The sequence below is a fragment of the Plectropomus leopardus genome, chromosome 21, assembly GCF_008729295.1.
Source record: "Plectropomus leopardus isolate mb chromosome 21, YSFRI_Pleo_2.0, whole genome shotgun sequence".
NCBI lineage: Eukaryota > Metazoa > Chordata > Actinopteri > Perciformes > Serranidae > Plectropomus > Plectropomus leopardus.
The window spans coordinates 6,457,942-6,482,773 of record NC_056483.1 but is presented as its reverse complement, the minus strand read 5'-3'; the positions used below and the strand labels follow the sequence as shown (position 1 = coordinate 6,482,773).

The 24,832-nt window shown below is 39.1% G+C and overlaps 1 protein-coding gene across 6 annotated transcripts in view; it reads left to right on the top strand.

Moving 5' to 3' along the window:
* The first annotated feature begins 330 nt into the window (after positions 1-330).
* The window catches only part of smarcd3b (SWI/SNF related, matrix associated, actin dependent regulator of chromatin, subfamily d, member 3b), a 56,435-nt gene continuing 31,933 nt past the window's right edge, over positions 331-24,832 (top strand). For 4 of the 6 annotated variants that reach the window (XM_042510559.1, XM_042510558.1, XM_042510555.1 and 1 more), the window contains exon 1: positions 17,274-17,575. In XM_042510559.1, coding sequence (XP_042366493.1) covers positions 17,498-17,575 — 78 coding nt within the window. In that variant the 5' untranslated portion in view covers positions 17,274-17,497. Of the gene's footprint in view, positions 1,087-17,273; positions 17,576-19,308; positions 19,328-24,832 lie in introns of those variants that run through there. The other 2 variants (XM_042510556.1, XM_042510557.1) reach the window with 2 other exon arrangements.

Sequence of the window (24,832 nt, the reverse complement as noted above, 5' to 3'; positions counted from 1 at the left end):
AAGAAATACTGTGTTTTACATATACTGTAATGCCTCATCATAGTTTGCAGAGCAGCAGCTTTTATGTCCCTGTATAATGTTTTCCTCTTTATCATTTTCTCATTATACAATTTTTCAAAATCCCAATTTCATATATGTGTGTGTATATATTTATATATATTCTATGGCTCAAATAATGGGCCTTTGCTGGTGTTTATCCTTTAAAATTTGGCAATAATGCCAGAATTATCCATTTTCTCTCTCCATATGTTATTATATGCAAGGAATTTTACTCCAGTCACTCCCAATAAACTTAAAATTGCAATACCAATACAAATACAAACAAACAACAAAAAAGTAAACTTAATATCTATCTGGACAAGAGAACATGCTACAATGTTTTAAATGTTGGTTATCCATTAGAAGGGATTTTTTTTCGCATCCGGCAACCAAAAGTTGTCCTATATGATGGCTTATATCTTATAAATAATTATTTAAGGGGTTTATAGTTAAACCTCAGTATAGAGGTTGCTTTGTGAGAAAGTGTTTCAGTTTTTGTGGTTAGGGAGCTGATGGAGCTGCCCCTCTTTTGCAGGAGTAAACAATTTTTTTCTGTGCATCACTGGAGGCTCTACGTCCCCCCAAAAAATGTCACTCTTTGTTCTTGCACTGCGCATTTAATAATAACCTGTAGTCATCATTTCACCCCTTTTGTTAGCGCTTACATCGGACAGTATACCCCCTTAAAAAAACCCGCTCCTGAGGGATAATTTGATGACACTCCCTGCCACTGGTAATTTTTCATTATATCGACTCTCCAGCAGAGACCGCGCCTGCGCTCCTGCTCCCTCCCGAACAAGGCTTCACCAATCCTGGCTCTGGCTCCATCCCCGGCTCGGCGTCCCACAGGCCAGTGCTAATAAGTCGCCTAGCTGTCCAGTAATGGGGAAGTGATAGGAGAAGACGCTGCTGTCTTTTAGAGCCGCGAGGAAGTTGAGGAGTGACGGGAAGCCTCGCGCCGCGCCGGACCGGACACCTCCACAGAGACACATCCTACAGTTCCTGTTGTTGTAAAAAAAAAAAAAGCGCATAGTGATGGAGAGAAAGGTATGGATGCTACCATTTGTTTTATTCCTCATCACTTTGCCTCGATGCGCTGCTCTGTATCCGCATCCACCATTAAAACTATTCTTTATATATTTTCTTTATCCTGTAGCCAGCCGTGTTAGAGTTTTTCCGCGTCTAGCTGTAAATTATTATTTAAAAAAATGATTTTTTTCCAACCTCATGGTGTATTTAGGCAGCTGCATGGTGCACAATGTATTAGGGCAGGGATGTGGTTGGGAATATTTAAGGGCTACAGTAGCCTGTCTGCATCATCACACTGTATAGTTGCAGCACCTCACCCCTCCACCTCCACCTCCCACCCCTCCCCGTTTTCCAGCCGACGCAGACACCAGCGCGGCTTGTTAACCTTGTCTGGTGTGGGAAACAGACACTTGAGGAGTAATAGAGGAGATGCACGGTGAAGCCAGGACCATCCTCTCGCCGCTTTTACGCATGTCTTTAATTCATTCTTCGTCTCCGCTCTCCCCCTCCTCTCCCCCCTCCCCAGCTTTGATCCAGGGCTCACACAATGATATAATGGTGCTTCATGTTAGTGCATGTGTGTTTTGGATGTTGCAGGGAAAAAAAGTTTCAGTTTCACTGGTAATCTGCTGGCAGGGCTGTGGGTGCACACACAGCAGCAGCAGGAGAGGAATTTGGGGTTGCAGGGTTGAAGCCAGATCTAGTTGTGCTGATCCGAAGGAAAATGTAGTTTTTATACTCCACTAGGCCTATATTCACTCCTGTTGAAATTAAATCTTTTTTTTTTTTTTTTGACTGTTTATAGTTTCTTTATGACTAGGACCATGTTCGAGAAAAAGAAAAAAAGTTAGATTTAGAGATTAAAGTTTTAATTTCGGGAATAAAGTCGAAGTAGTGTGAGAAAAAATTGTAATATTATGAGAATTAAGTTGTAATAGGCCTGTTATGAGATAAAAAATCGTAATGTTTGAGAAAGAAAGTAGTAATATTATAAGAATAAACTCGTAGTATTACGAAAATTAAATTATAATATGACGAGAATAAAGTCGTATTTCTATGAAAAAGGGGATATTGTTTTACGGAAATAAACATACTGCCAGCAAACTAAAAAATAATCCCTGTCCCCAGTCCATTGTCATTATAGTTATTCCCATAATTTAATATCCCCTTTCTCATAAAAATGTGACTTGAAAAATCCTGACTTTTTTCTTATAAAATTAGGAGTTTATTCTGGTAAGGTTTTGAGTTTATTCTCATAAAATCATGACTTTTTCCTTGTTAAACTAAGACTTTAAGTTTTTTTTCTCCCTCATAATATTATGACTTTATTCTCCAAGTCTCAAAAAAAAAAAAAATTCTCAGTGTGACCCTAAAACCCCACATAGAGACATTATTTAACTCCGTATTAAGGAATATGTCATAATCTATGTTGGGACATTTTTGTAGAATTAGTTAGGAAAAGGCCAGTGTTTCATTTGTCCCTTATTGGCTACTGTAGAAACAACATGGCGACCTCGAAGACTACCTGCTTGGTATGTAGATACAAATGTCTTATTTGAGCTAACAAAAACGCAATAATTCTTTATTTCAGGTGATTATAAACTAACAAAAACATAATTATGAATATTTAGTACATTTTCTGCAAGTTGCTGCCCCCAAATCAATAAGAAGCTACAGCCAGTTAGCATAGCATAAAGAGCTAACAAGCGGAACTACCCAAAATAGCTAACGGAATAGCTAGCATTGCTAACACCGACCTCAATCTCAGTAACATCTTATTTTTGATTTGTGTGGGGTGAAAATAAACACTATATTTTAGTACGTGGTATGTGTTTAGTCTGGTCCATGCACCTGGCTAGACTGGTTGTTTCCACCTGCCTCTTGTCTTTATGCTAATTAAAGCTAACCGGCTGCTAGCTGTAAGTTAGCTTCATATTACAAACATGAGTGCTGTTAGTCTTCTCTAACTCTGTGCAAGAAAGCTAAAAAGTCTCTATCCCAAAATGTTAAATAATTTCATACATCATATTTTGGGCCATTTTTTCCCAAATTTGCACATTGCAAGCAAAAGTATGCATGAAATCTGTATAATACATTATATTATCAAGCACAGTGATTTACAGATACATTGTGTAAAATCTTTAGAAAGAAGAACTCAGATTGTGTCGCCCTGGGATTTTTTAAAAATTATTTTTAAATTACGGAAGTCCAAGGGACATTAATATAAAAACATTGTAATAAATCTATAAATAATTAGCCTGGGCGGCTCTCTGGGGGTCTTGAGAATCCTTCCTTGACACTTTTTATAAACAAACTCTAGTCTGATGCTTTTTTTATGCATACTGGCACCTTTTTTACATTGAAAGTACAAAATATTCCATCAGTTTATTTTCATTGTGAATTAAAAATGGTCAGTGGGCTAGAGCTGCGTATCACTTAACTTCACCATAAAGTATAACAATTATAATCCTTTAAGAATTTTTTTTTTTTTTTAATAGATAAAAATCTATAAATTGGAAATTCATAATATGGTAATTAAAATACACATTTTAGTTGTTCCCCAGGTTTTCACTCAGTCCTGTTTCCTTAAAACATTCCCCCTGTCTGAAAATTTGGGACATTACACAAGTCACATGATCAACAGGAAATGGCATCATTTGAGTCTGAAAGCCATGAGACAAAAAAGACAAAAATCAAATGTTCCCTCTTCATTTTCAGTATTTTTCATCACATTGTAAGTGTCACTTAGACCTCATACAGTCCTGCTACCAAAAATATTGCTCAGATGTTATTAGGCTATGTTTTTTACTTTTTAAAGATAGTTTTGGTAAATGTTCTCGTGTTATTAAGGGGTTCCCGTGGTCATGAAATTCCTGAAGAACTGTTTTCCAGGCCTGGAAATAGTTTGTAATTAACAGAATGTTTTGGAAACATTTTGAAAATACATTGTGTTGTTTAATTTTGTAAAGTATGCTCATAAACATTCCAAAACACATCTAATATTATGCAAAATATGTTACAGTACTAACTTTGAATCTAGTGCTACGCTGTGTGTCTGTTGACTGGATCTCCGTTTTTCTTATTCCCCCTAAAAGAGGTGCAGGCCTTGATATTTGCGAAGTACTTGTATGTGGTGGTCTGGTCTATGGCATATACATCTAGTTGGTGGCAGGTATGTCTAACTTGCGTGTAGTCACTAGCAGTTTGCTTATCTGCCAATGCCAAAATAATGCATAGGAGTGCAAAGAAGTGCGTATTGGCCCATCAATTTTATACTACTGAAATAATGTCACTGAAATGGAGTAAAATGTTGTAAAAATGTGTGGGAACCCTGTATTTGCCTATGCTGTGCTGAAAACTCAGTCCTGTTATTTCCAGTATTTACATTTTTAGCAGCTGTACAGATGTTGTCAGAACTGAAAAAAAAAGATTTTTTTATAAATCAAGTTTAATTTTGAAAAGTTACAACACCCAAATGGCACTGATTTGGTGGAGCATCCCATCTAATTCTGGGCAAGAAAGGGAAAAGGCATATTTTTTCTGCATTACTTTAGAAAAAGTACAACTTTTTGATATTTTGCTTAGACACCATGATCTCATTCTTGCTCCCATAGTGTCAGTCAGTAAATCTTAATGCTTAAAGGAGCTTGAGGATGTTGAAAACTTTCTGATGAGGCTTTCATCCTTGTTTAATTACAGTGTTGTCATTGAATACATTGCACATTTTAAAGGCTCTCTTAGATGTCAGGCTCTCTTTCCTCCTCTCTGTCTCTCCTGCTCTGGTTTCATGTACAGAACTGTTGAGTTATGAAGGACTTGGTGACTCAGCTGCTTGCTGATTTCAAAGAGCACCATCTCATGTACTTCAGTTTGATGCTCTATATAAAAAAACAACCATTTGGGTGCAATTAGTCAACACAGAGGTTGCATAACCAGTCTTATTTCAAATAAATTGCTGCAGTGCGTTGGTTTGCGATAGATGTAGGTCCTCAAAAGTCCCTCACTGTATGAAAAGACTTTTTTTCCAGATAGTATTTATATTAAATTCAATACTTTGGTGGTGTGCTTTTTCTTACTGTTTAGTTTTATTTTGCATTATAGCCTTCATAGAAAGCTTTTGCACTTGTTTTGTGATTTATTTTAAATTTTGGCGTGGATGCTGAGATGCTTTTTTAACTTAGTGTTTGCCGTAGAAGTGTTTGATCCTCGTCGGCAAGAGGCAAAAAACTAGAACTAAAATAGCTAAATTTCACACCACAGTCTTCCCTGACCCAGCTGCTGGCACAGATATTCCCCTCAGTATAAAGAAAAGGAGAACAGTCACATTAGTATGCAAGGTGCCGTCACAGCTCCTGAGGTCTGATAGAGGATCAGAGGATCAGCTCCTTTTACAGTCTGCCGAATGCTTGACCTGGCTTTTTAAGGAAAGCTGCACTCCCTTTCCCTCACACACACACACACACACACACACTCCAGTCACTCTGTTCAGTCATGTTTGAAATTTAGTTTGGGCGACTCATCAAGTTCAATCAATGTTTCACTGAGTGTTTCAGCTCCAGAGTTTCTGAAGAGTTTGTCAAACTTTATTTTTTCACACTGTTTCTGCTCCAGCAGTGAGATTGATTAGACGGACTGGAAGCCGTGCACATTTTGGAGCTGGTTTCCTACATAGCAGGTCACCCAATTAAATGTTCCCCGGCTTTGTGTTTTGTGTTATTTGCGGGGATAAATTGACAATGGAGCACTTCCTTTTTTTGGCTGGTGAAGAATGTGCTGGCTCAATGGCTGTTTGTTACCCCGGAAACAACTGCGCTCACAGCAAAACTATTAATTTCACTGAATATTAGAGCTGAAACGGTTTGCAAATAGTTTCTGGACAGTAAATTATTCAGCATACAATTTTGATTATTGAGTAGTCGACTTATCGATACATATCAATTCTGAATATTTTAAATATTTTCAGTACTTGTTTTCCACAGTATAGGCCTAACGATACTTGCTGCGCTATTGCGCTCTTTGTTATTGTTAACATTTACTACAGTCATTCTGCTGTTCTCTGCAACTAACCAAGAAAAGCCAAATTGTCATTGTGATTTTAATACGTTGTCATATTTATCTTGATATAAAAAAGTTCCATAGTATCAATAATGGTATTAAATATGGACTATCTACTACTGACTATTACTATCAGTAATTATTTCAGTCATTTTTTCAAGCAGAAATGCCCCAAAAATATCCAGTTCAGTGGTATTGTATGGTGCAAGGTACTGACTATTGATATTTTTCAATGTAGGGTGGATAACTCATCTGCCAATCCAGTCAGAGGTAATTAATGGATAAGAGGAGCAACTGCTGCAGAAAAAAAAACTTTTAAACTCAGCACAATGAATGATAAAGTTTCACTTTAACTGTGCCTGGCATTGTACTGCTCCGTTTGTGCACAGAGTACGCTCTGCGTGGTGTGATCAATAACTGAATAGTGTATATTCCAAATTTAAATCTATATGTGCCAGCAGATGTTTTGATAGTGACGGGCTGTCGCCAATAAATGAATATGTAGGAAACCCTGGTATCGATTATGGATATTTTTCCAGGTACTGTATAGTATTTAGACATGAAGACACTATAAGTTATCATTTCTGTCATGTTATCAAGCAAAAATGCCCCCATAATGGCTGGTTACAGCTTCTGAATGGCGTGACTTGCTGTTTTTCTTATCACTACATGATATTAAATCATTTATATTTGAGTTTTGCACAGTTTTTCAGACAAAACAAGCAATTTTGAAGACATATTCAGACGGATACTTTAGCTCTGGGAAATTGTAATGTGCATTATGAATAATTTGCAGCCTGCATAAATGTTCTGAAAATTTCATGTTAGTTCTTACAGTTACCGTTGTAATATCTAGAATACTGCAGTATAGCAATGCAGCATGTGGCATACCTTGCTCTATGTAGAGGTGCAGCTCTGGCATATTTTTCACAGACATACAGTACACTTAAAGCCACAGTACTGAAGATGACTTTTATACAATATCAAGCCCAAACCACCAGTTTCACACAGCCCTCTGAACCTCCACTGTCATTCCCACAGAGAGATTAAAGGTTTTTATGGTTTTAAATTGAGCGCTTTGTAACCTAATTAACATGGCGCCCTCCCTGCCTACCGACAGATTATAACACCATTTTTTTTAATCACTGTTATCTTACCTAAAGCACTATCTGTGGGTTTTTCTTTCAGTTGCATATGACTCCCATTCTTAATGTAGAGTTAGCTATCTAATGAGATTGTGCGCAGGACTCAGAGACAAACTGTCTGGGTCCTAATGGTGCTACAGTTCACCGAGCGGCTGGTTGACCCATTTAGCTGTTAACGCTCAATACTGCACCATACTCTGCTGGAGAGTTAGCTTCAGTGTAACCCAATATAACTCATGCATGCTGATGTTGCAGCCAGCACTTGCACCATTTATCTCAGTTGCAAAAAAAAAGCTTATTTCACTTCTAAAAATGTGCGCAAAACAACATTATTTCAAAGACATTAATGGATTTTCCTTTTCTAATCTGGATCAGGCCTTAATGAATGCCTGTGTCATCACAATTATTTTTATTATTAATTAATCCGCTGATTACTTTCTCAATTAATCAGCCAGAAAATTAGTGAAAAAAGCTCTTTCCTCAACCCTAAGGTGAAGTATCCAAATTGCTTGTTTTATCTGACCATCAAGCTCAAAAGATAATAAATGTAGAATTACACAAGACAAATAAAAGCAGCAAATCCTCACATTTAAAGAGGCTGGGTAACAAAATAGTTGCTGATTAAGTTTCTGTTGATTGACTAATTGATTAATGGGCTTATTGTTTCAGCTCTTGTGTGTGTTTCTTGCCACTTACTCACAACACCCTCATGTGTTGGAGCTACTGTGAGATTGACGAATATGAACGTTTCTGAGGTTGTTCATGAAACTGAAAGAGGATTGTATATGGTTTTGTATTATCTTTTACACAGTAACGTGTGAAGTTGTTTTAGGGAACTGAAAAAGTGGTTAGGACTATGTTCTTTGACAAGGATGAGCTTATAGGTGCTATCTGAAAATGTTTTTGCACTTGCATTTTAGCTTTTGTTCGCAAAGCATGTGGTAATTAATTGCTGTCTTTACTTGGGTTTCATCTTATTGTCTACTGTGCAGCTTTGCATTACTTTGCAAACAAAGAACTAAGTGTCCTCTCTTAAAACATCATACATCATTCATAGACATATAATCACCTAATTCACATGATGCACAAAGCCATTCTCTTCAGAGAAACCATTAAACCTGCCTGTTTCTGTGAAGGTCATGTACCTTAACGTGACTTTGCACATATTCTTCACTTTAGTTCTTCTGTTACATATGTTAATTGGCTTAGATGCACATGAACATATACGGTATTTGTGCTGATTTGTGAGGTAATTGTGCAATTTTAAAATAAATGCCTCTCAATATTTGTCAGTCTTTTAACAGCACTTATGGAGAGACACTACAGGTGAAAACTGTTTTTTAATGCAATCATCATATTATGCTTCCATAACATGTCTATTTAGTTAAGTGAGTTGTTCTGGAAATGAATGCAAAAAGCATTCATTTATATTTATTTATATTTATCTTATGGTTAATAATTGAGTGAAGTGATACCTATTTGTTGTTCTCTCACACTTTGAGCCAAAAATCTCCACTTCAATAGCACATAGACCAAATTTTACAGTTTTATTCCTACTAATATCCTAAAGGCTTTTACAGAGGAGTTTGTTCGTATATCCATAACCCCCTTTGTAAAAACCTTTGTCTTTGAATATGTCACAAAACAAGAATTTTGAACCTTTCTTTTTCCATTGTTCAGATTTCTGTTCTGGAAACGTATCCAAATTGGTGCATATCAAACTATTCAATTCATCCTTTGCATATTTAAACCTGAAACTTGAGAAAACTTGTGTAATGTAAATCTAATGTAAGTAATCAGCTGTGGAGGTTTCATGGTGATTATTTTTCTGCTAGCTAAATTTTTACCCTTTTCACCTGTAGTGTCTCCCCTTATCTCTGTTCCTCTGTTCAAAATCCTCAGCGAGAGTGAGGAAATATTCCAACTGTTGCACGTTTAAGTATTTTTTTTAAACCTCTTTCCTAATCCAAACAAAAGTGGTAGCCAGAAATAACATATTTCTGCTTGATTTCTAAAATGTAATCTCAAATTCTCGTTGCATCTTTTAGTTTTATTAGTATTTATTGATGTTACTTTCCAAGTTTTTTAGATTTTTGTACAAATATCACATGATATACAAAGACAGCACAGGTGTGGAGACTTTAGGCTATGTGGATCAGCAAAAGAGCCTTTGATGATTCTGGAAAAAGATGATTTCACAACAGCAGTAAGTGCTTTGCAAAGATCGCCTGTTTTTAATTTTTAGGAAAATCAAAGGCTTGGCTCATGTAATAGTGAAACATGAGAGGCACAAACCAGCTAATAGATTATGTGCTTACTTGATGAATTTCTCTGATTGCTACTTGGATGGTGTCTTATGATCCTGAGGGAATGGATCTACTTTTTGACATAAAAATGTCAATTATTTCTTGGCTGATCTCGTGCAGACTCAGTATCAGTTGAATTTTCAGGCTCCTCTGTATGCCTCCTCGTCTCCGTGTCTGATTTTCATCTCTTGGATCCGGAACGATCTCGATGCGGCCCTGCACATACCAATCCTGCCCTCGTTCTGTCGCCTCTGTCTCCCGTCCTGCACGGGCAGAGTGGTGCTGAAAGATCGGGGCTAACCGTGAGCTTGGATGCAGAGTAGGAAAGAAGAGAGAAGAGAGAGGGAGTTTGTAGTGGTGGAATTTCTCTGCCAGTTTTATTTTTCATCCCGTGGAATTTTACATGGTAGCTGGGTCGGGTCTATTCATGGAAAGTGACTGTTTTTCACTGTTTATTTGTGTCAAACATGACCCTGGCGACTCCAGCACTGACTAACCCAGCGAACTGAAGCCTTTTTGTGTCTCAAAAACTAGGGTTTCTTTTTAGTTTTACAGTTTAAGCTCTGGAATAGTTCCCTGCTCGGTTCACCAGCTGCTGCTCCAGTTTTGAAGCCACTGCAGTCGGCGTCGCTCCGACCCCATTGGCTGTTAGCTTTGGACGCAAGGCAGATTGTGCCGTTGTCATGGCTACAGCAAACAGGAAATGCCCCGAAGCAGGTAAAGCTTCAGGCCTTGTTCCGGTGTGTTGCTCTCTGCTTGCAGGGAAACTGGGCTCATTACTGTTGCTCCGTCTTTCCATCTGCTCCTACAATGCCTCCTTTTTTTTTTTTTTAGGGAGCAGCTAAGGAGCTGAACCATAAATGCTGTCTGGGTAGAGATGCTTTGTCCCAAACAAGCCCTAAAATACAAGGCCGACACTAGACTCCTTTTCTGCGGCTTCTGAGGTTAGGTGCTCCACATTGCACTGCCGCTTTGTGCAAAATCATTCGCCTATTTCCTCGCGGTACATTGTGCCAAATCACTTTGATCACAAAATATCAGCAGATGCCCTATTATTTTCAGGCTTCCTGGGAGACTTCTCTCTCTCCGTAGGTTCCTCTTCATTACACATGCCTAGCTGCAAGAAATCGGCCCTGAAATGTACTTCTCCGCTCCTTAATCCCCTTCAGTGAAGGTGCAGGTCTGCATGCTTTTGTACAGTCCCTTTGATGGCCACCGATGGCCATTGAGAAGCTTTCCGAGAGCTCTGGCCTTTAAGCAGCTTGAGCTGGGTTTTGTGTGCAGCTCTTAAACTGAAGACGGAGAAAAAAGAGAGGGGCCCAGCAGTGGGAGGGAATCCGACTTTACTCCATGCCCTCAGTACAGTCCATATTCCCCCTAGTGCACCCCATCTGTCTGTGACAATAATGTTGACGAGGGCAGGTTTGTGGTTTCTGGTATGTAAACGTTGCCACAGGGAACTGTGCGTTATACATCAGTGGAAGTATAAATTTTCATTCTTTGTATACTCTCTCTTTCTCTTTCTCCTTCCTCGTTGTGAAGAGATTGCAGAAAAACAGGCCAAAACCATCAATTTATGGATTTCTCTTCCTTCTTATCTTGCTTTTTGCTCAGCCTGTCGTTGTTGCACATCATTTTCTGCTAAACAGAGCAAAGCAATCGAAAAAATTTACCTCCTGCCGATTATGAACTTCATTATATGTAATTTTAAAAAAGATGGAAGAACGTTTGGACTGTACTGATGCCACGTGATTGATTTGCACGTAATTGCTTATTGATATTTCAACCACTTTGGGATCTTTGAATGCAGCACATCTTTTCATGGAACTGGTATGCTAAACAACAGCTGCTTCCTTCCTTTTTGGCTTGAGACCCCCTTAAATATCACTTTCTTATTATGAATGATGCTGCCCTACATAAGCACAACATTTAAAGTCATAAACATTTTTTTTAGTTAGATTACTATTATGATAAGAGATTTTTGTTCTTTTTCCACACTTTTCTCACTGCTTTAAAGAGCTCAGTTGGAAAAAAGTGATGTCATGCACTTCTGTGGACCAATCAGAGTTGCGAAACATTCAAATCTAAATCTCATTACAGTTGTGCCATTGTTTGTTTAACTTGGATTTAAGTTTTTTCTGAACCATAAAGCTGGGGCGCGGGACTTTTGCATATAAAAGCATGTCCGTTACATTCAAGCCTTTGTCAAACAAGATCTCATAATGCTGATTAAGCCTATCACAAGCAAAGTTCCCTGTGTAATGCAGTATACTGGAGCTGTGGTGTCTGGTGTCTCTGACACACCAGAAGTAATGCATTTTACGTCAACCAGTCAGAGCTAAACTAAGCAGGAAGGGGAGAAAGACCATAACACTGAAGCAGCAGCTATGCGTATAACTGCATTCACACCAAAATACATCAATAAAATAATTCCTCACAGAATGTGAATGTGGGTAGTGTGATTAGGTTGCAGACGTGGGGCTGCAGAGGGGGCTGAAAAAAGTGTCTTTAGTAAAAACACAGCTGAAACAGATTCAATTTGTGGAGAAATGCTACCAAATGTCACACTGCAGTGGCCGGTCGTACATATCTGGCATTAGACTGCAAAGACAAGTAATTCTACTAGTAATAATTTTTCTATCGTTAAATATTATAGTAAAACAAATAAACATACGTATGTAAATGTATTAACAGCTTGTGTATCCTGTAAACGAGAGTACTGGCTTTGTTAGTATGCATGCATGTCTTTTGTGGCATTAACGATACTACAGTAATCATGTTGCCAAAGACAAATAGGGATATGGAGATAGGGAGACTGACTCTTCACTCTCTATTCCCCCACAAATGGGTCAGCGACATTCCCACACCGCCTAACAACCTTGCGGCTAATCTTTCCAACACAGCTTATGGCAGATGTGATGGCGTAAAATCCTAAGAAGTATGTAAGAAACGTTTCTGGAGTGGAGGCTCCAGATAAAAAAAATGAACTTGGCATTCAGAGGAATAATTAAAGTCAGAAAAGATTGAGGAGAAAGCTCCAGGGAGCAGGAAAGATGCGGCAAGCTCACCTGCAGGCAGACGTTAAAAGCATGCGTTGACAGTGTTTGTGTAATTACTCTCACTGCCAGAGGAGGAAGACAACAAGTTCTGCACTCCACCTTTAACTTTTGCTCATTCAGTAATGAATATATATTAAATGTTTTGAGAAATTAGACCTTAGACCTTAAAAAGTCTTAAAAGGCATTAAATTCATTTATCTATAGATATGGCCTGAATTAGTATTAAAATGTCTTTAATTAATCTTTTAAAAGACTTTTATTTCCAGTATGTAAATATTTAAAATAAAGTATGTATAGGATGTTGAGTATGTAAGCGTGAAAAAATATAAATGTAAGAAATACAGTAATAGACCATTAGTACTAATATGTGAATATTTAAATTCTTATATGGCTAATGTGCTGAGTGTGTAAAGTGTGTAAAATATAAAATGTTGCCTTATGCTACAATGCAATGTATAGAACTAGTATGTAAGTTATGTGATATATGAAAATATAAATATTTGTGCAATGCTGCAAACAACAACAAGATATACATAAGTAAGATAAACTTAACAATAAGAATACATACAATACATACAATGTGTATGTTAAATATAGCCTACTTTCAAGAGTTGGAATAAAATGGCACATTTGAGTAATTGCTGTCGTTGAAAATATGCGCCAAATGTTGCAGTTAAGATAGTGATATAAAGAATTATTGCACCTTAAAAACCTTATTCCACGCAAGCATTGCACACAGCACTTTTTTAATTTATTTTGCATTCATTTCACAGTGGCAGGACAATCATACAGTTTGTAGACATACATTACGCCTACGCAGTTGACCCAACTAACATTTCCTTACACCAGATATTTTCTGCAAGGTAGCAGACATGGCCACGACAAAATGGTGTGAAGTTGACAGTGAGAGGGGTGGAAAGTTGCATACTTTTTTACTTAAAGATGAATGTTTACGTCAATTGTGTGTGATTTTTTAGCCCCCAGGAGTTTTAAAATGATGTATTCTGGCCCCTATTCAAAAAAGTTTGACCAACCGTGTGATAAACCAAAAGATTAAACATTAACCATATATTCCACAATGAAAATAACTGTTAGTTGCAGTCCTACTTCACAGATTGTGTCATTTTGAAGGTTTTAGAGACATGAGGAGCTGAAGGTATTTAGTATTTCACACCGGGGGTCCTTGGTTTGGCTCCCCTGCTGTGCACAGTAAAATGATGATGCAGTCAGTACTACAGGTTAAAAAAGCAGCCAGACTGTTTGCACTCTGTGTTGCATGAAGCATGACTCTTAGTTTGAGCTCTTTGTTTCCCTCTTGTGGCCAAATAAGGAAGAAAATAATTTGAAAACCCATAAAAAAGATGCTGAGAAAAATGTTGTTGGTTGGGCAGTGATTACAGTTTGGACCCTGCTGCGTTTTAGGTTTTTATGATGCATTATCCATTTGTTGAAACCAGCCCTGAACATGGATCTCTTCTTCCATTCAAACAGTCAGCACCTCCCTGCCTGGCTCTATGCTCCCTCTGTTGGTTATTAATAATACTACTGCTGCTCCCTTACCCCCTGTTAGCCCCCCTCTACCCCCCTGTCTGCTACACACTGGGACATTACCATTTGGTGAGACTGACTGGCTTTGGTGAGGGAGACGATGGGGGTCCGGCAGGGGGTACTCCTGCGCCCAAGGCTCCCTTTTGCATCGCCAGAGCTGCCGGATCTCTTTGTTATCGTTGGACCCACGTGCCGTTGCTGGAGAAACAGGAGATTGGCACAATCTCAGAATCTGCATGGAAACGCTCGATAAGTAGAGCTTTTGACCTTGCCGGAAATTGAGACGCACACCTTGTGTGCCTGTGTGATTAATATATTTAAAGCCTGTGTCATATGTTATGTAACACAAGGTTAATCTAATGCAGAGCATCAATGTGGACTGATATTTTTGCAGTCTTCGACTAAAGGCAGGACACAGATGGATTTTAGGAAGCAGAAAGACATTTTGCAGAGGAGGTTTGGGTTCCTTATGTTCCCCAACGCCTTCCAGACTGGATTAATGACAGCAGCAGTACTCGCATCTCAACGCCAGGTGTCACCACCAAGCAAACTAATGCTGCAAGCTGTCAGCAACATATGAGACGGCCAGCTTTTGCCCATCAATAAGTTGATTCCAATAATCAGGGGTGTGAAGGAAGTTTGAAGTTTGAAGGACGTACATTGTGGTCTTGCTTTTCCCCCTGCTTCATCTTTAAGTGTTAAATCTAACTTTTCGGTCAGTAATGGCGTCTTAATGTCAAGTTTAATGCATAATATGTATGCATAAAAATGGCTTGGGTCCTTTAAGACGCCTCTGAGGGATGGTGCACTCTCCAGACGGTCATGACCTCTGGCCTAGAGGTCTCAGAAACACTAACCAGCTGTTCACACAATAACCAATTTTTCCTCGAACTGGAGCGACAACCCCCTCTTCCTAACGTATATTTCCTGGCATCATTTTTAATTAATCCTTTGAAACCTGGATCGACATCAGTTTTCTCACAAATTGCAAGAAACTGGTAAAGGTTGACAAAAAAATGACATAAATTAGATTATAAAAAAAAGTGAAAACTAAAAAACTAAACAAATGAATTCATTAATTTGTTTAAAAAAAGGAAAACATCCACAAAACTATGTTCATAATTATTATAATCACAAATTTCTATATTTAAAATTATGTTATAGGAAAAAAGTATACTTTTTGGGGTAATTTTCTTCTTTGTTTTGGTTTTTTACTTTTGCTCTTTTTCTGGTAATTTTTTGCTAATTTTTAGGCTATGTCTTGTTAAGTTACTTTTTGCTCCTTCTCTTCATGTTTTTGCAAGAAATTAAACTAATTAAGTCAGGTTTCAAAGGGTTAAACAAGCCCGCCAGACTGTGGTGATAATTGAGGGACAGATTTTGTGTCAAAGCTTTCCATCAGCTCTCCAGGATAATTTCTGCTTTGACACCTGGTTCGACACTTTTCCGCCGTTTTCACACAGTGGAGCGGAGGAAGAGGAAACAATAACCGTGACAATTCGCCGTCATGTGTCACAAGCTGAGCCCCCCTCTTTGAATCTGCCCCACTTCACCTCCTTTGTCATTCAAATAACCTCATGAATATTTCACTCCCCTGATCTGACGGCTGGGAGAAGGGAGGGAGAAAGCTCAGAAGGAGACATGAAAGAGACGTAATCTTCAACGTGGCGTGGTTTTTAGTTAGAGTAATGACCTGTGTGGCGACGGGCGATGCTTTGGCTTGTGTGTAATTGGTGTGCGAGACATAAAAAAATCCCAGCACACAGAAACAGTGTGTGTACTTCTGCTGTGCCTCAATAAGTCTTTGTGTCCTTCAAGGGATGACGTGTTTTACCTTCGTTTACTAGGCTTTTGGTTTACAGTATTTTCAGAAATCTTTAAAAAAGCAGCCTGAAAGAAATTACAACGGCGCCTAATTACACGTGTCACTGACACAGTCACCTTGCTGTGCAGAGCGGCCTGTTTGTTTGCCATTACACTGTAGCCACAGCCTGCATGTAGCCTCTGGGCCGACTAGTGGGTGAAAGGTAAAAGCTAATGAGGCGAGTGGAGGAAATACTCCCTAACCTATGAATGCACTCTGACAAAGGCCAGCGCAGAAACACAGGAAGTGAAGGTGCTCTTGACGTGGCCTTCTACGTTTCAGAAGTGGCTTTGTGAGAAAAGCTTTGCACTCAAAGACAAACAAATAGAAAAATTCCCCTCGGTTTGAGTGGTTTTCAATTGAAAGAAAAAAAAACTCCTCGTCATCATCACCACGTCATGACTCCATCATATATCTGTGTACACTTGTGTTAATAATATGCAGCCGGGCCCCTTTAACCCCTTGAAACCTGAGCATATTGGTTTTATATGTATTTTTTGATAATCTTATAGGCAGCGAGCAACTTAACAAAACATGGCTCAAAAATAGGCAAAAAGTTAGAAAAAAAGAAAATTACCTGGAAATAAGCACAAAAATGTTTTAAAAAATAAAAACAATTTAAAAAAAAACTCAAAAAGTGCTTTAAAAAATGTATTTATTTTATTATATTTTTTCTGTAACATAATTTTAAATAAAAAGTTGTTGTCATTATAAATATAGTTTTCTGGACATTTTTTGGCTTATTATTTCTTGCCAAGTCGGTCATTGCCTTTTGCCCCATGTTTACGAAAGAAATCAAACCAATTTGCACAGGTTCAGAGGGTCAAATAGCTTTTGAAAGGCGTCTGAACGCAGCACAAGAAAACCGATGTCGATCCTGGTTTCAAGGGGTTAATGTCCTTTTTTGAGAATGAGCCCAGGACTCAGAGGTCTGACCGTGGCCTCTTGGTTGGTCACCGGGGGGGGGGGCTGCAGCAGAAACCTCCCCAGCCCCCGTTCAGACCAAACGGCAGCCTTCGCCACGCCGCATGCCCTTATCTACCAATGGAATGCAACAGCTGTGCGGGGGAGCGGCAGGGTGGGCTGGCTGAAACCCCCCTGCCAGACCCCCGCACAACCCCCCCCCCCCCCCCCTGCCAGACCCCCGCACAACCCCCCCCCACCTCCAAGCGACGTGCCGGGCTCCTGAAAGGCAGCTCAACTAAAAAGTGAGCTAGACACAGTGAGAGACTCGGCAGGGCTGCTGCACATTCAAAATAGAGTCAGAGGGAGGGAAGAGAGAGAGCGAGAGAGAGAGAGAAGGAGAGTCAGGGACAGGCAGTGCTGTAAAGGAGAGCACAAAGAGAAGGAAAGTGGAGCAGGGGAGGGGAACAGGAGGCTGGGTGAAGGGAGAGGGAAAGACAAAAGAAGGAGAGGGGAGACATAGCAGGGTGAACGGAGGGGACTGAGCAAATGGCTACGGAGGAGACGGCGGGGGGAGCCAGGAAAGCCACCAAGAGCAAACTGTTTGAGTTCCTGGTCCATGGAGTGGTGAGTGGCGCTGTCCGTCATTCCCATGAAGGGAGCTGGCATGCATCTGTGTGTGTGTGTGTGTGTGTGTGTGTGTGTGCATGAGTCGGCGCAGCAGCAGCAGCAGCAGCAGCAGCGGCGGCGGTCTGTGTGTGAGAGATAGCTGGGTAAAGCTGGCCATGTGAAGGTTATTTCCAGCCCCCCTCCCCTCTGGATCCCAGCCTGTTAGGAGATGGCTTGAGAGAACAAGAAGTGGAGCAGCATGGATGGATGGAGCTGAGCAGGAGAAGGATGAGGGAGCAGAGGATTTCTTAACACACACAGACACACACAAAAAAAGGATAATTGTAGGGATAGAAGCTAAAGCAGCAGCAGCAGAAAGCAGCCAGCTCCCCCTTTGGCTAACAGAGGAGCACACTGCTTCCCTGAGAGTCACACAGACAGAGGGGGGGAAATGACGAGTCCACTCACAACAACACAGTCAGAGGAGCCTTCCAGGCAGCGTGTTGTTGGTTGGTGGAAGGATTTGAACCTGTAAGGTCACGAGACAAAACGGATGGACGTAGTAGCGTAGACGGAGACGAGGCAGACGGCCAGTCCTGGAAATCATGCAGAACAATCAGCCCATTCATGTGAAGCTAGCATGAAATGTCAAGTCAAGTGTTGCTCATGGCGAGAGGTTAAGGCAACTACTTTACATTAATGGCAGAACATGGAGGACAGTTTGTTTTGGTGATGAGCTGAATGAATCGGGGGGCCGAGGATGACAGAGAAGTCCTGGTCAGTGACAGATGAAAGTTTTAGCAGATGTGGTTTTGACATTGACTGGAGTGTGTAAATAAATGGGTGATTTATGGCAGTGATTCACAGCCTTTTTGTCCCAGGTTTCATGTCGTCCATGATTTCAGTCGGAGAGGGATTTCGTTGTTTTCAGATCATGTCATTTAAATATATATATTTTTGCAGCTAACAATTATTTGAATTATTTATCAATCTTTCACTTGTTTTTTTATGATTGTAGTGTCAAAAAAATCGTGAAAAAAATGCCCGCCACAACTTCCCAAACCTCAAGGTGACACCTTCAGATGTTTGGTGTTTTTATCAGACTGAAAATCCAAAATCCAAACCTCTCAGTTTTCTATGACGTGACGAAGAAAAACAGCAAATCCTCAGACTGAGGAGCTTGAAATAGAGAATGTGTAAGCTTTTTTTTTGGCAGAAAAGGATTCATCGATCATATTATTTGCTGATGTTTTTGGTGGTATTTTGTTCTGTTATGTTAGAGTAGAAAGTAGACTGATGAGAGACAGAGAGTCGAGAAACAACATGCAACAAAAGTCAATCCGGGGACATTGCAGTTTATGTAAAGTGGCTTTAACCTTTTTAATTTTGCTTCAACCTTTTTTGCAGCAGAATTTAGTGTATATTATTTTCCACCCCTCAAAAATCAATTGCTTTCAATCATCTTACGGAGAAAATCAAATTTTACAACAGTTGTACAACAAATACCTCGATATTGATTACGTCACGAGACAAAACGGACAGACGTAGTAGCGGAGACGGAGACGAAGCAGGCGGCCAATCCTGGAAATCATTCAGAACAATCAGCCCATTCATGTGAAGCTAGCATGAAATGTCAAGTCAAGTGTTGCTCATGGCGAGAGGTTAAGGCAACTGTTGTCATATTTTACATTAATGGCAGAACATGGAGGACAGTTTGTTTTGGTGATGAGCTGAACGAATCGGAGGGCCGAGGATGACAGAGAAGTCCTGGTCAGTGACAGATGAAAGTTTTAGCAGATGTGGCTTTGACATTGACTGGAGTGTGTAAATAAATGGGTGATTTATGGCAGTGATTCACCATATATGTGTGTGTGTGTGTGTGTGTGTGTGTTAGGGCTGCAGCTAAAAAAAATAATTATCAATTAATCTCACACTTTTTCACTTATTTTTTGATAGCAGTGTCAGTTTTTTCAAACTATGTTTAGAAAAATGACTAATAAGTCTACCTCGTACCTTGTAAAAGATTGTGAAAAAATACCCATTACAACTTCAAAGACCTCATGGTTACATCTTCAAATGTTGTGTTTTGTCCGGCTTAATATTCAAAGCCCAAACCCCTCAGTTTACTTTTACGTGTGACAAAGAAAAACTGCAAATCCTTGAATTGGAGAATTTGAAAACGGAGAATGTGTGATCTTTTCTAACCACTTTTGATGGAAAACGATTACAGCTTTTCAAAATTGAGTTGAGGCGGACAGCTATTTTGATATTTGATTAATCTGTCACTTTTTTATGATTGCAGTGTCAAAAAATAGTGAAAAAAATTCCCATCAAAACATCCCAGACCTCAGGATGACACCTTGCTTTGTCCGACTAAGCATCCAAAATCCACACCCCTTAGTTTTCTTATACACGTGACAAAAAACCCAGCAAATCTGAGAAGCTGTTTCAAGATGTAATACTTTTTACCATGTCAACACAGCTGAAAGGAGTTCGCCTCAGTGCAGCTCTGAAAAAAAAAGAAAAAAACACCCAGAACAATTAGTAGTAAAAAAAAAGCATAAAAAAACAATACACATAAAAATGTCACAGTGTCATATAGAGACAGGAAAAAAGTAACTGATTGTCAAAATATTTGCTTTTTATTTTCAGAGGATATCTCGTGCTGTTATTAGAGGTAAATCACACCGTACTTCAGGATAAAAGCATAAAACTTACAGAAGAGTCCCCCAAAATATTCCCACTGTTGTGTAGCTGGATTTCCTACCTCATAGATTTGTCTTGTCTCTACTTTAAAAAGTAATATTTTGTCATAAACATTCATCTCATCCTGCAGAAATCTTGAGATTTCTGCTATTTGATGAAGTTGAACTGAATTTCACCTTTGCATAGATCCTGAAACTTGGCATTACTGTGTAATCCTCAAGTACACTGAGAAGGTCAAACAGACTTTCTAGTATTTATTTGTTCAATCAAAGTATAATTCCCCACTCTCAGATTGTTTCACATGAATAAATGTATATTTGGGGACATCTTATGCCTTCAGAAGAGAACAGAGAGTAAAAAGATGACAGGAAATGAGAGATAGAAAGATGGGGAACAGAGTACTCCCACTACTACTTGGGGTTCATGGTCGGTGCGAGGGTGCCTCAGTTATTTCCAAAGGCTTGAAGAGGTAAAAGCACAAAATTAAGAAAAAAACAAGTTTTTGCAGCAGAATGTGATATTATTTTCTGTGCCTAAAATCAACAGCTTTGAATCATCGCATGAAGCCCTATATCTACGGCCTTGAAATATGGAGAAAATCACGATATTTTTTTACCATATCCCTCGATATTGGCATTACAACAATATTGTAGGGTTTACTGTTGGTGCCTTCACAAAATATTTACACGCTGAGATTTTTGATTAATAATCATCAGTCAGCACTGTGTCAATACGGACTAGATAGCTGTTTGTAACTAAAAAATAATTGGAATTGAAAACATGATTAAAAAATGCAATTAATTGCGATAAACTATTGAAATTCTGTCATTAATTGTGATTGAAAAAATGTTGAAACAGAAAACATGTTTTGAGGGAAATGTAATGCTGAGCAAACTGCGATTTCTATCAACAAAATGCGAAAATGTTTCCAATCAACGTATCTGGCAAAAATGTTTAGTGAATGTACCAGCAAAATGTTCCCTAACAGCGTATTACAGTTGTTTTCTGCCAAAATAAGCAGTATAGCAGTACACTATCCACCCACAGTGACTATATCGTTTTTTTTAACCTTTTTTTGATAACATTAATGGAAATCAATATCTTTCCCTTACCTCGACCAAAGCGCTTTTGATGCTTCCATACTTAATTTTAAAAAATGGATCCTCCTAAAGTAAATAATACAATAACAAGTATAAAGTGCCAACAAAATAAATTGCCAAAAAAATGAAGGCTGAATTGCACCTTTAAATAAAAATTCAGTTTATTCATCCAACAGTTGAAACTCACTGGGCAGATAGCCAATCATAATGAGGTAGCACCTGGGATGGCCAATAAGATTTCAGGGGCGGCACTCCCCAGATACGCCTCTGGATATCTAGTCTCATATCACAATATTGTTATAATTTTCAGATATTGCCCAGCCTCACCTGTAGAGGTAATTTCTGGAGCTGAACAATTTGTAGAGCAGAGGTTGCTTTACTGTTTGTTGTCGCATTAATCTGAAATTTCATTTTTTTTAAACCACAAATGCACCAGTGGCTTCTCAAATGTGAATTTATACTTGTTTTCAATGGAATTTAATTGGATATTTTTGGCTTTCAGACTGCTGATTGAATAAAACAGGCAGTCTTGGTTTGGGGGAATCGTGATGGGAATTTTGTTTCTATTTTCTGAGAGAAGAAGGTAATCCGTAATGACCCAACTCCTACATAACCGTCTCATTCTCCTCTCTGTGGTTTTTACTTTCCCCTGAACTGAATTTCACCTTTGCACAGATCCTGAAACTTGGCATCACTTCCTAATCCTCAAGTACATCGGGAAGGTCAAAAAGACTTTGTTTGTCAAATCCTTTTATGTCTCGAAATGACAGAGCTACCACGACTAAGGTCTGATTTTAGGTGTTTTAATCAGAGCTGATGTTGGGCGTACTGACACCAGGTAGATTTATACACTGAAACGAGATGAGGTATTGTCTCTTTGACAGGAGCGGTCATTACAGGGGCTTTGGAGCTGAAGCCCTGCGCACAGAGACAGACTTTAGGAAACAATGGACCAGGTGATTGATGAGCCAGATGAGTGTGTCCTCTCAACAGACCAATTAACCTTGATGAGGTTCTGGCTGCTCCAAGCCAAATATTTCCCTCTGCTTATTTTTCTCTCGTGCTCTGTCCCCTCCCCTCTCTGTCTCCCCCACATTTTAGGATGGAAAAGTCTTGTTGTAATAGTTGCGGCAGGTTCCTCGTTGTATATACTGCAGAATGGAGAAATATTTATACTATGGGATATGGCGCTGATTCGGCGGTGTTTGTGAGCTTGTGGCGAGGGGTGACGTTTCATTTTCCCCCTCTTCGCGAAGCGAAGCAGATATGTAGAAATGCATTCACACACACTTATAGGAATATATATAAATACTTGCACACATTGTTGTGGTTACCGAAGGTCGTAGTGTTCCTGCCTCCCAGCAGCAGCGTGTGTTGTGGGGGAGAGTGTTTGGCCGAGGTCTCGTTCTAGGACTGATGGGTGGGCTGAAGGCCTGGCTGAGGTCTCTTCCTCTTTCTCTCTCATTATCTACTTCTCTGGCTTATATATGTGTGTGTGTGTGTGTGTGTGTGTAAGTCAGCAAGGGCCGCAGTGATGAGAAAAGCCTTCCAGCGCTCTGCGTGGGAAACACCGATAAGCCGAAACATAATACGACACACTGTTGCTTTGTCATCCACATCTGAGTGTGTTTGTGTGAGACCCTTTGAACATAAACTTCACCTTTAATCTCCGATCTCGATCATTAAAACTGGATTACACGCCTAAAGGGTTAGTTCGCCCAAATTACAGAGAAGTGGTGTCTATCCACGCGGATAGTTTTGGTTTTATTCACCCAGATTTTGAGATGTCTGAAGGTTTGGGGTTTTTTTGCCTCGGAGGTGAAAGAAATGTCATCTCTAGCGCTCACTCTATTGAAAAGTAAAATTTGAAAGGATTCAACAGCCTCCCGTCTTCTCGAAACACAATGTCCCGGTTGCTCTGGATAATCCACAGACCTTGCCATGATCATTGAAATTGCTTCCTACCAAAGAAACAGTCGCTATGAAAACAATCCAGGATTTCGTCTTTGGATCCAGACTATCGGGGACATCCTTTTCTTTTCTTTTTTTTTTGAAAGCGAGGTCGTTGTTAACTCTCATTGAATGCCATTTTTTTCAGTGTGTGAGCATTACAAATGAGATTCTATTTACCGTTATTATTCGGGTGGAGGCAGATATACAAGAAACGGATATCTTAAAGTCTCATGTTCAGATCATCACAGTAAGATTCCACTGAAATTAATTATTTTCCAGCCATCACATTGATTAACAACATGTACACAATTACAAGGACATTAAATATTTCGAAGGCATGATTTAAACAAAGTTGTTTATTATAATGAGAATAGTCAGTGAAAGACAGATTTCTGTCTGTTTCTACAGAAACACTATACATAAGTTGCGTTAATTGTTGAGTTTAAAACAATGTGTAAAAACACAGCAAAATCATCTCCCTTAATAGTAAACTGATAATCTGATTTTTAAAAAATGTAGTTATTTTTATGATGGGTTCAACAATGAAAAAGAAGTCATTATTTTCAGATGGTTTCTCTTAATTTTGAGAGACGTTCTCATTTTTTTTAGTTTCTTCTTTTTTAAAAACAAACAAAACAAAACATTATTTTTGAGAAGTTTTCACATCATTATTTTAGAATATCAAGTCATTATTTTATAATCTAACTCATTATTTTACGAAATGTTCTCCTATTTGTAGATATTAAGTCAATATTATGAGATACTAAGTCATTATTTTGAGAAAACTTGTATTTACTTAAGATACATACTCATTATTTTTGGCAAGTTTCTCCTTTTGTTTGAGACAGCGAGTCATTATTTTGAGATACCAGTCTTTCGTTTTTGAGAAAGCTTCTCATTCTTTCAGAAAATAATTCATTATTTTGAGCAACTATTGCATTACTGCACTAAGCTAGTGAACACACAAGCGAAAATGAGCTTCCATAGTTTTCTGACACTTCATTCACAATAAATGGATAATGCAAATAATCTTAAATTTGAGCCCTAAAATGAGTCAAGTCCCATTCAAAGAACGTCACCTTCATTTTAAACAGGTTTGATTCCAACACGAGCCTTTTAAACAGGACCATCCATGTTACAACCCACAGACTTGTATGTTTAGTGCAGTGTGGGTTAAGTTTGGCCTCTTCAAATCCCTCTAGAGATGCCAACACACTTCTCAGATATCCATCCACATGGCAGCTTCGATTGCTGGCTGGCTGGCACAGCTCCGGCAGAGTGTTGGAGTCAGTTCAGCAGGTCAGATTATAAAGTACCACTCATTGTGTGTGTTTGTGAATTTAGGGGAAATTCATCCTACACATTATCCAGCTATGGTTTTCTGTATCTGATATCTGAAAGGCTCAAATTCTCCAGACAGACGCTTGTAACAGAAGTCTCTGTCTGGCTGCTGAGAGTCTCGCCTGTTCGGGTGTTATTGTCCAGCTTCGATAGGAGGAAGATAGAGAAAGAAGGG